This window comes from Hermetia illucens, chromosome 1 (assembly GCF_905115235.1).
Source record: "Hermetia illucens chromosome 1, iHerIll2.2.curated.20191125, whole genome shotgun sequence".
Lineage (NCBI taxonomy): Eukaryota > Metazoa > Arthropoda > Insecta > Diptera > Stratiomyidae > Hermetia > Hermetia illucens.
In genome coordinates this window covers 7,195,732-7,207,767 of record NC_051849.1, presented here as the reverse complement: position 1 = coordinate 7,207,767, position 12,036 = coordinate 7,195,732, and the positions used below count along the sequence as shown (strand labels likewise).

Below are 12,036 nucleotides of genomic sequence, written 5' to 3'. Positions count from 1 at the left end.
TCAAAAGAATTGAAAGCATTGGGAGGTGAGAAAAGCAGATAATGGCCAACAACCGTATGTGATGCGACCTGGGCATTTGGGTTGGGGGCAATCCGTCCAGAAAAGGTTGAAATTGAGAAAACAAGGATTTATTCTATAATTCAGCCTGATTTCGTACAGGAGAACTATGTTAGGTTTATGTTCGTCCAAGACTAGCCTGAACTCGTACCTGCGGGCTCGGTCGATAATGCAGTTGATGTTTGACTCAATTATCCTAATGTTGATCCATCGCATTAAACATCTGGAGAAATTCCTGGGATTTCCAGCAAACTCCAGAAAATCAGGATTGGAGATGGTGTAGTGATCATTTTTCCCAGAGCTTACACGCTTGGGCGCCTGTGCCGGGGACTTCAGGCACCCTCTTGGTCCATGAAGCTGGTCACACTTGACGCAGCGGTACCTTAGATGTCCGTTGTTGTCGCCTGGCTCATTTGCTGGCGGTTTCTGCATTGACGAAGCGGACTACGGTGTACTGAATCGATTTTATTGAGTTAATTAATCCTCAGTAAACGAGGCGCCGAATGTGACTAGCCACAGATCAGGGTTTGCGTCGGTGGTTTTTCGCTCAAGTCGTAACGAAAGGTTTTAGAGTCGTGGCCTTCTAGCTCATCTACGATTTCATGAGGGGAGAAGGTTGTATCGAGACCTGGGAGTATAATGCTTGCGGTTCTTTTGGGACGGAGGGGTATAAGTGAAGAACTTGTTTTGGTTCTCCACCAGGATTTTTTTGGTGTCATTATCATGACACTTAATGCTGTGCAGGCAATAAGCTCACAGCAGCGAGGCAACACATAACAAATACAGACATCCAAGACGATTGGGATTTGAACACAGACCAAGGAGATCAAGAGGCCACCATAACCATTTTTTGGGCAGAAGAATTCTAAGGATTCACTAAGACCCCTTTCAATAGAATAGAACATTCTTCAGGTACAAAAAAGCTTTAACTTTTTGACCTAGTTCCCATGTTCTGCGCTCTATTTTCCGGTCTATCTCAATATTAATCTTATTTCTATTTTCCATTCTGCTCTGAAAACACCTTTTTACCTAATTTTTTCTTCCAATCTTGCTTACTGACTCGAAACTATGCTGGTATAACCCTAAATCAAGCTGACAACCACAACATATGCACGCAATCAGTTTCACTTTTAATGCGATAATATGCTTTCGGCAATGTGGCAATTGTATTGTCGGAATCTAACATTGACATTAATTCTCACCTCCCCATTTGCATATTATTCCAGGTACGGAGACGGCAGCATTACAACATAAACCACCCGCAGGTGCCACTGAGCCAATGTTCACCATGTCTTATCAGTGGCTCCCCAGAACGTGAAACTGCCATGAACAAAGCTTACGTAGTTTAAATTTAACTGTGAAATTGGCTGGTTGAACCCTCAACCGAAGTGGTCGTAGTTATCTTCATCGCAGGAGCTCTGAACAATTCTCTAGGAGATTTCCAACCAGGACCAGGATATGCCATGAGACGCCATGTGGACGTATATGATGGCTGCGGCCCGTGGAGATCGGGCATCATCCATCTTATCATCTCGACGTCGTGCAGATGCTGATTCACCACGGTAAGCTTTAATATTAAATGAGGTTGCCGGATAAATGGCTAGATTGTCAGGGGGTGGAGTTATTGAGGGTATACAAAAATGAAATTCATCTTTAGATACTTTCAACACTTTTTACACTTGTTAATGGCAAGGTAAATGTGAAGAATGGAAAGTTGCTGTAGTTGATTGAACCCCACAACTCAAGCCTCCCCAGAACAAGTGATGGATTTAGATTTTGAGTACACCCTTGGACATGGGGTGGTTATGTCAGGAAGTAAATATAAATTTGGAATTCTTGGCAAGTTGAAAAGTTCAAAGAAAGGAAAGTAAAGTAATTGGCATTCTTGAATTGATACTGAGCAAACTGAATCCATGTATGAACTCCGGCTGACGTTATGCTGGTCCAGTTAAAAATTAATTGGGGATGAAATTTAACACTTTGATAAGATCTTTAATTACAATACTTTTTTAAATTTAAGTAACATATTTGCTTCGTATTATCCCCGATTTCAGCTCATATGTATTTCCATAATTCATTTATCCCTTCAGCCTCTCTGGACCAATTTATGGACTTAGCCATCGAATACCTCGAGCAAATGGTCCAAATGGTGGTGCCGGAAGTCTATGCAGTAGCTACCAATATCCCTACAACAACCACCAAATGTTCCATACAACGTACAACGTTCATGCAAATCCAACCCCAATAACACCACATGAAAAACTTCGAGATGAAGATGAACAAGAAATACTTTTCGGTTCGGTGTCAGGCTCCGAGGACAATGAACTCCCTTCACACAAATTTCCTGCCAATCATATAGGATCAGAATCAACAGCGGAAAGAGGAAGGACGGCAATTGGGACGGGAAAAGATAGCCATAAGGATACAATCAATGGAATTGAAGAGGATACCCCGGTTGCAAAAATTGCAGATGGCGTTTTACCCACTGGAATTAAAAACATAAGTGGGGTTGGAGATGATAATGATCGAGAAGGACATGAGGGTGTACTTGAAGATGGGAGTCGCTTGCAGGTAAGGGCAGTACTTTTTTATAGATTAGCGTAGTTTATCAATAGGTGAGACGGACCTATGTCTAAGTCTCAGGCTCCGCCCATATATTAGCTCCATGGGACTAGCAGCAAAATTTTGTCGATTGGCTGTCCGGAGGCCAATTAGAACGAGTGATAGGAGAAGGGTTATCTTGGGCCATTATAGTGGCCTTCAGCGTTCTGTGATACATTCTGAGCATTCCATTGGACTGCGGGTGGTACGTGATTGTCTAGTGGCGTTTGAAGCCGCCATTCGCCGGCAGTTAATTATAATTACCGGTAAACCAAAGCGTGGAATCCATTCTCGACAGAGGGCCTCAGCACAGGGTTATGCTGTAATGTTTTTCAAAGATATCACCACAGACCACCGCGTGAGCTTATCGATGATTGTGAGGCAATACCTGAAACCGTGCGAGTTTTGCAAAGGGCCAATGATGTCGAGTTGGATCTGTTGGAAACGTTTGGTGGGCCGAGGGAACACTCCTACCTCTTTCCTCACCTGCTGATTTGGTTCACTTTTCATGAAGCGCAGTACCTGCGGTGATATCTGAGACATCGGCGAATATGGCTAGGGGTGTATCTTGCTGAGGGACTGACAGAAGTGTAGCAGCCACCAGCTATTGCTTGGTAGTCTCAAACGCCTGGACATTATCTGAGAACCACACTATCAGACAAGAGTCTTTATTTTTCGGCCCAGACAAGAAGGCGTTAAGGATCGACTGATTGTGGGCGGCCTTGGACAATAACACCCAATGGAAGTTTAACATTCCCAAGAACCTTCTCAGATCCTTAACAGTTGTTGGAAGCGGGAAGCTCGAAATCGCTTGTACTTTGACTGGGTCCAATTGGGTGTCTTCAGGAGTAATCAGGTGGCCGAGGAATCTCACCTGCGATTGCACAATTTTCATTTCTTGACGTTAAGTACTAGACCGGTCCCAATGAGATGTGGAAAAATGCACTCGATGTGCTCTAAATTCTCGGACTCAGAGGAAGACTTGACCAGAACATCATCCAAATATACGAAAGAGAAGTGGAGGTTTCGCAACACAGAGTGGATGAATCTCTGAAAGGTGTGAATGGCGTTGCACAGTCAAAATGTCGTCCTAGTGAAACCGAAGAGTTTGAAAGGTTTTGCCGTTTTCGGAATATGTTCGGGAGCTACGGGCATTTCATTAGTATGCCTTGACTAAGTCCAAGGTCGAGAAAATATGGCAGTTCGCGATAGTGTGCGCAAAATCGTGGATGAGTGGAATGGGGAATCGCTCTGGAATCGTCTGAGAATTTAGACGTCTGTAGTCGCCACGAGATCTCTATTCGCCATTGGATTTAAGGGTCATGTTGGCGAAGACCAAGGTCTGCAAATAACCTGTTTTCCCCGCAACTGCGAGCTTTTGCCAAGTTAATGAACGTAACTTAGAAAAAATTGGGAGTCAGTAGTGTTGACGTGGTGCCAAACACCATGCTTAACGGGTTCAGAGAGACTACGCTCTTGATGGTGATATTGCGGTATTTTTTAAGAAGTGTACGAATACGTGGGTCGGCAACATATTCAGAAACGATGGAAAGGGTGCTGGGTGAACAGGATGAAATTTTTCCTGATGACTTAAGGCAAGTTGTGGGGTCAATGAGGATCCTATTATGTATAGCGACTAGCAATGCATAGTGACATCGGAAATCCGCCCCTAAGACGGGAACGCTCGTCGAAGTCCTAGACTTAAGTCTACCTGCTTACGGCCATACGTGCGGATCGGCGATGTGGTGTTGCATTTCGTGTAGCAGTCGCCAGAACTCCCGACAAATCTGATTTTTTGGTAAGAAATTGGCGAGGCTGGTACATTTCTTAGCTTTTTCGGTAAGCCTACAATGGTACCAGCATGTCTAGATATTTGCCAAAGGTCCTGACGATGACCATATCCAGTCGTATCTTTATAGACGTATTCTGTTTCCTACTCTGCGAATGACAGTCCATCATTTTCCAACCCCGACTTTATCTGCCATATTTATTCGTTGGCAATTATTTCGATATCTATCTGTCTGTCTGTCACACCCGATTTATTCGGAAGGTATCGATAGCGGTTGGTTGTCTCACTTTGTGAGAGGAATTCATGATGGATGACACCCTTCAAATCGAAGAAAACAGTAAACATCACTTTAATGGTTGATCTCACCTGGCGAACTGTTTTTGATCTTGGTGATTTTTTTAACTTCCGCGGGGACGACTGCACTTTGGTTTCCACGTTGTAGCCATAAACCAAAAACTCGTCATATGTAATGATGGTTTCAAGTAGTTTCCATTAACATTGGCAATTTCCAAGAGTTCTTGGCAAACTTCTAGGCGACGCGTTTTTTGCTCCTCTGTCATCAGTCGTGAAATGAACTTGGCTACAACCCTTCTCAATTCCAATTTTTGGGTCAATAGCTCCAAACATGACCCAAATGAGTTGCAGAACTCTTCTACCATCTCTCTAATCGTCGAACGACGATTGGAACGAACGAACAAGGGCATTCACTTTGGCCACATCTTCTTCTTTTTCTTCTTTTTCTTCAGCCTTTGTCCCGTTCGCAAGCGGGGTCGGCTCGTCGTGATCGGCTTCGCCATTTGGCTCTATCGAATGCCTGATCTGGGTGCAATCTCGAGGCTTTCAAATCCCCATCTGGCGTATCAAGCCACCGTTGTTTGCATTAACGCAACCTGGATGAAGTGGCGTTCCACAACCGGTGTTCTTCGTGATCGACATATCAACGAACGTCTCAAATCTAAAATTTATCGCAATGAACGGCGTCTTGCGGTAATGGATACCAAGATGCTACGTTGGACTAGTGGCGTCACACGTTTAGATCACATCCGAAATGAGGATATCCGCGATCGTTATGGGGTTGCACCGATCGTGGAAAAGTTGCGAAAGAGGCGTCTTCGATGGTATGGTCACGCAATTCGTGCAAAGATTGGTCTGAACATCGAAGTCGATGGTAAACGACCAAAAGGCAGACCTAAGCAACGCTGGCTTGATACGCTGGATGGGGATTTGAAAGCCTCGAAATTGCACCCAGATCAGGCATTCGATAGAGCCAAATGGCGAAACCGATCACGACGAGCCGACCCCGCTTGTGAACGGGACAAAGGCTGAAGAAAAGGAAGAAGTATAAATAGCATGTACCCCCTGTCATGAATTAAAACATTTAGCAATGGAGCTGGTAAAGATTTCTCGAGTTTGCAGACATGTTGATTTCCCCAGGCTCCCCTTTTCCATATGTGAGTCTCTACTCAGCAGAATTCGTGATAGATCTCAACAGGTGACCGCGTCCTTTCAGAGTGCTGCATTGCCCAGGATGCATCATTCTTCCGTTCTGTTGTTAGCTTACATTCATCGTGGAACCAGTCGTTCCGACCTTTTTTGCGACTGAGGTCAAGTGTGTTTGTAACCATATCAATGTTAACGCTCTTCGGGCGTTTGTAAATATCGATGTTCAATACTTCATCTCCAGGACCCTTTTTGACACTGGTTAATGTTTCATCCATTTCTCCCTTATATGCGTGAAGGAGGGTTTTGTTTTGGGTGGCTCCTATATTCACTCTCACCTGATTATCAGGGAGGATTCTAGGCGGTGCTGTAATTCAAGCCTGGAACACTTTGTTCCGGGCATCTGTTGCTGCCTGCAATGTGCAGATGGTCTACCCCCTCGATCCCTTTTCAAAGTAGGGAGTTTGGGTCGGCTCCAGAGTCCTTGCTAATATGGGCCTTCGCTCCACATCTCCGGCATAGCTTCAACCTGTCATCGTCACTCGCGACATGACCGAAGCCAAGGCATCTAAAACACCGCTTCAGCGACACCTGCTCTCTGAAGCGACATATAACCCAGCCTATTTTAACTCTACCTGCAGCGAACAGTTTGAGTGCTGCCTCCATAGTCAGACTGTTAATGGCGGTTTGTGTGTCATCATAGGCTTTTCGTAGCGTCTTTACCGCTGACTCTTGAAGTCCAATGTGGTCGAACTCTTTTTCCAAAGCCTCTCCTTCGTGGTGACCTCATATATATCCTTGCAGACTTTCCGGTGAGATCTCCGATCTGCTAGCCCTGATTTTGGCTTCCTGTCCCAAGGACCGTCTAATGTGGCTAACATTATCTCCCAGAGTGGTAAGTTCGGGGTTTGCCTTCACTCTCTTGAGAATGTCAACGTATGACCCTTCATCACGCTTGGAGATGATGATAACCTACGGTCGTATTTTCCTCTTATCTCTCTTTTTCCAAGTAGCCACCTGCCTTCAGATTTCTACATCATTTTTAGGGGGTTCGCATCCTCTAACCGAAATTGCACTTTTTTGGGAGTTGAGCTCTTTTTTTTGTCTTAGGAGATGGCTGGCCAGTTGAATCGTTCAACCGTTCGCGATGCCTCTTCCCCGGTTTCTCCTCTCCCGAGTTTTTGTGGGCGTCACTTATCTTGCCCGGCTTACTTACTTAGTTCCTCTTTCATCCTGGGCCTTGCCGTATGCCAACCTAATGAGCCAAATCATAGCCCTTGTACTTTGGTGAATATTCCGGCGTTCCTTAATGAATTCGCAAAGCTCCAGAGTTTAGTGCGATGAAAGCAGCTCCCGATTTACAGTTATCTGGCATTGTTTCCTCCTTTCCGTACTCCGCTACACTTTCCTTGCATCCATGAATGGAACCAGTTCAACTCCAGCCATCGCGCTTGTAACGTTTGATGCCACAGCAGCCAAGGTTTCCACTACTGTGGCACTGCGGTTGTTGAGTATCGACGGCCAGGAGACCGCTTGCCCACTGCCAAAAACCGCTGGTATTGGGTTTCCCAAGCCCTGCACCGTAACCTTGACAGATAGTGATCTGAGTCTGGATTAGCCCCTATTCATCAAGGCTGAGAGGTCGTGGTGTTCATATCAACACGTGGTTAATTTGGTCGAAATTGGTCCCATTTGGAGAAGCTCAAATTTGCCTCTGGACCGATTTTTTGGCAAACTAGGTACTTCCAACTACAACTACTACAACCATTTGGTGAGATACTGCTAACTAAATAATCCGCAGTGCGTTACCATTTGTATTCTTATGCAAGCAATGGGAGCCGATACTTGGGACTAGTTTTGATGGTTCACTGTACTTCCTCGCAGAGGGCATCATTCTTCAACTTTGCAGACTCCTCTGTAGAGAAATGAACGTTGATGAGGCTTATATTTCAAAATTTGCCTCGGAAAAGCCTTTGGCTTGTATTTCTAAAGCCGATAATAGCAAGGCTCATTTTTTGGCTGGGAAAGAAGCCTACTCCGAAGGTACTGTATGGCCGCTATAATATATGGTGAAGTGGCTGTTCTCTGTGTTCACTGTTACATCAGTCTTATATTGGGACAGGATATCGGCTAGTTGCTGGGCAGCATTTGGCCTGTACAGAGAGTCCACGTTCTATGACAAAATGCACAAATCTTTAGTTCATTTCGTTTCGGGTTCGTCATTGCAACATCCATTTAGTCCGATAGGGTCAAGGCTCTTACTGTACAAGACTATGATCTTGCTAGTCCTCATGTATTCCTCGGAAGCAAGCAAGAACAATTGCGAACTCTTGGCCGCGTTCGAGAGAAGAATCCTCCGAAGAATTTTTGAGGATGGACGATTCCGTAGCCTACACAATGACAAAATCTATGAGCGATACCATGACCGTCCGATTGTGGATAAAATCCGGCTCAATAGGTTACGGTGGACGGGTCCCTTAATCCGTATGGAAGAAGATGATCCCACCCGGAAAGTCTATAAGGGCAATATCTATGGTAGAAAAAGAAGACGAAGCAGACCCTGCCTAAGATGGAGCGATGGCGTAGACCAGGACGCTAGACAGCTTTTAGGGATATCGAACTGGTGGACTTCGGCGCACGGTATGTCTGGAGTTCCTTATTAAGGCAGGCCTAGACTGGATACCGGTTGTTAGGCCGTTGATGATGATGATAAAACTCGCCACGATCGGTCTGAATATCTAAATCGATAGTAAGCGACCAAAAGGTCGACTGAAACAACGGTGACTTGATTCACTCCATGAGGATTTGAAATCTCTCTCGCTGATTTGGTTACCTCCTGGCACACCGGTCCTAATCCCCGCGGGACGCGTGCAGGGTACAATAAAGCGTTAGCCACCACAGAGTCTGGTGACTCCAGTGCGGATCTCCACCTTCCGCCGAAGATTCCGCTTCCTTGCGTCCGATTTCTCTGGACATTGCTGCACCTAGTGGTACAGTCACGTGCAATTTCTTATTTCCAATTGTCTTCGCAGTGCTCTCTTCTGCCGCCAACTTGGGGCCTTCCCAGGTTCACGGTGTCCGGGCCGCTTGGGTACATTTCCACATGCCGGCGTTAAACCAGTAGCGTTCACGACACCGGCTTCTCTTTCTTCCGGTGTTCCTCATAAGGGTGAAGGAGAAGGTTCTTCCTCTTACGTTTGCGGGTGAATTTGGACTGTTGTACCCCGGTCGGGCCAGCCATAGTCGGATTTCCAGTTTCTCCCAAGTTGAGTACGGAAACTACTTTCCTTTCTGGGTAGCTTCGTCGTAGGCACTGAATGCAGTAAACTACTATAGGCTCCCTCAGCACGACAAGGTGGTGTCCAAAGGGGAGCAAGGTAACAGATAGAAGGACGCGGTCCTGTTAATTGTCAATGTACAGACGACGCTTCACTTGACCCTCTTTTTTGACTCAGATTAATGTAAATGGCAAAACATTCACTACGAGACTTTCACATTGCGGTCTGTTGAATGGAAATACAATATATATCCTATAATAGTTGTCCAGAATTCGGATGCGGCCAATTATTATGTCCTTCTCATTGTTCAAAAATAACATGATTAATAGTTCCCCAACTGCGATTAATGAGAAAGTAACTTGCCAATTCCGAATACCCTATTATGTTTCAAACCACATCTAACCCGCATGCATGACCCTCATGTTATGTGGAAATCGGTTTTCAATAGCAACCTCATCCAGGCAGCTGCCTCGTGTCCTTTGTTGTCAATTCCTGCGAATTTATACACACATCATTTGATACCGCATTTATTGAACTTTGGAAATTTTCTAATTCCACCTGAAGGTTACATTTGGTAATTTCCGTGAGAACGTGCTAAAGTGCTACGACCACGCATCCTTCAACCCTACCCCTGGCCAAGGCCAAAGGTGAAACCTGTTTCAACATTGATAGGGGGTAGAAAAATGTTATAAAATGACGAGGTAGCCAGATAGGACGATTGAAGGGTGATAGCGTGATGTGAGGCAAAAGCGACAATGTGACATCATCCTTTTGGGTTGAAGGTTTTTGTTATGTGTGTTCAACTACCCTCGCGTTTTGCAGGATTGTCATTTTATTGGATGATACGCTCAAATCACATATTTGTATCCACGAGATCGTATTTGTGCCTTGTGTCGGCCCAGCTATCAGTGTTCAGGGACAACGCTTCGGGGACTTGTAACCATGAAAAAAGATAAGAATAGAAGATACTTTCACTTGTGGGTAAATTCCGTCGGAAAAATTCTTTGACATATATTCAGTCGACATCATATGTCACCGCTAACATATGGAAATAAAATTTAATATCTCAAGAATATCTAAAGTACTGCCTACACGAAGAAAATCTAAGATACCCTAAAAGTATAGCGAATCAAAAGTGAAACTGGGACCGTTTAACGTTACCAGTACGTTGAACAATCGCAACTTTATTCTGCAGAAGGCAGTGCACCTTAGAAAGGTGACCTTTCAAAGAAAGATAAAAGATTCTCTACTTTTTGACCCGATTTAAGCGGAAATGCAGAGTAGGTCAGCTGAGAGGGACATCCAGGAAGTTAAGAATTAATTTTTGAGAGTGGAAGTGCTAATTTTTCAAGAGCCCAAGGTGGGGGAGAAGCTACAACTTCTGCGCACTCAGGCCGTGCTGGCCCATTGTACTCGCCACCCCTGCCTAACGAAATATTCCGGATTCGTTAACGTATCGCAGGATTTCTGTTAGTGGATGTGATGCTACCCGTCGCAACTGGAGAACATCGGCAACAAAGATCTGATGCCTGATGCGTCCGAAGACGGGGAATGGAAATGCTCCGTGGATTCCGCTTCCTCATTACAGGAAGTTCACGTATCATCTTGAGTAGTTCCTATTCTGAACATATGTCCAGCTAGTGAATTATGACCTGTCAGAATGCCCACAATACACCTGCAAATCCTCCTGCTTTTCGACAGGATAAACTCGGTACGCATATTCGATTCTGACAAGAAAAGTTTGGTGTGTCGAGCAGCATTTAGACTCTGCCACCTGTCATTGTAGGAAGCTTGTTCCCAGTTTTTGAAAACAGACTTAACCAGTGCTACTGATACTCCAATTGCTGGCTCCGGTCCCGGCATAGGGGAGATTGACCACTCTTTCCCTTAAGCATCTGAGATCTCATTTCCCTCTACGCCACAGTGACCAGGTACCCAGGGTAGTTTCACCACATTGAATCTAGAGATAGAGTTCAACGGTTTCTGCATTCCTGAACGATTTTCGAGGTGATCAAAGGAATACTCAATGCCTTCAATGCAGCTTGGCTGTCACTGCAGATTGCGATGCGCCTGCCCTTCAACCACTCGTCAATCACCCAGTTTGCCACCCTTAGGATCGCATAAACTTCGGCTTGAAAAACTGTTGGATATTGTCCCAAAGGAAAAGCGCACTTCTCGTTTTTATTCGAGAAGTAGACTCCAGCTCCAGAACTCTGTTCTGTTTTTGAGCCATCGGTGTATCTTCCCAGTCCTCTCTACGCTTCAGAGTAACTTCATATCTTCTACTAAACAGATGTATGGGGACACGAGAATCGAAAGGCATTGTAAGAACTGGATGTCATGCTCATGGCACCAGTGACAACCAGACCCACAGTTCTTTGCAGTCCGGCTAGTTTACGGTGAAAACCTTTTTGTCTCACCTTAACCCACTACACTACGGATGCATATACGAACATCGGCCTAATGATGGCAACATATATCCACATTACCATATGACGTCTGTGTCCCCATGTCAGAGGCAAAGGTCCGTCTGCGCAGCAGAACCTCTAGGTGATAGCACGTCACCTAAAGGTTCTTCCTTTTTTCCACGAACCTAGAACACTGGAAGAAAACGTGCGCTGGGTCCTCTGGAACCCCGCAGTTTGAACCATTAGGCGAGGTGTCCAATTTAAACCTGTACGGGTATTGACGGTATCCTCCATGGCCGGTGAGAAACTGGGTGAGATTATAATTGATCTCCGCATGCGTTCTCTCCCCGATGGAAGGAATCAACTTATACGTCCAACGACCCTTTTCTGACTGATCCCATCGCTGTTGCCATCTGCTATGGATCTTTCTGCTTTTATCACCTGCGATAAGGTAGCTGCTGTT

At 45.2% G+C, this 12,036-nt stretch overlaps 1 protein-coding gene across 1 annotated transcript in view; it reads left to right on the top strand.

Moving 5' to 3' along the window:
* Positions 1 to 1,472: 1,472 nt before the first annotated feature.
* LOC119647233 (cyclic nucleotide-gated cation channel subunit A) overlaps positions 1,473 to 12,036 on the top strand; it is a 142,024-nt gene continuing 131,460 nt past the window's right edge. Inside the window, exons 1-2 of the mRNA XM_038048089.1 lie at positions 1,473 to 1,619; positions 2,148 to 2,628. Coding sequence (XP_037904017.1) covers positions 1,531 to 1,619; positions 2,148 to 2,628 — 570 coding nt within the window. The 5' untranslated portion in view covers positions 1,473 to 1,530. The remainder of the gene's footprint in view (positions 1,620 to 2,147; positions 2,629 to 12,036) is intronic.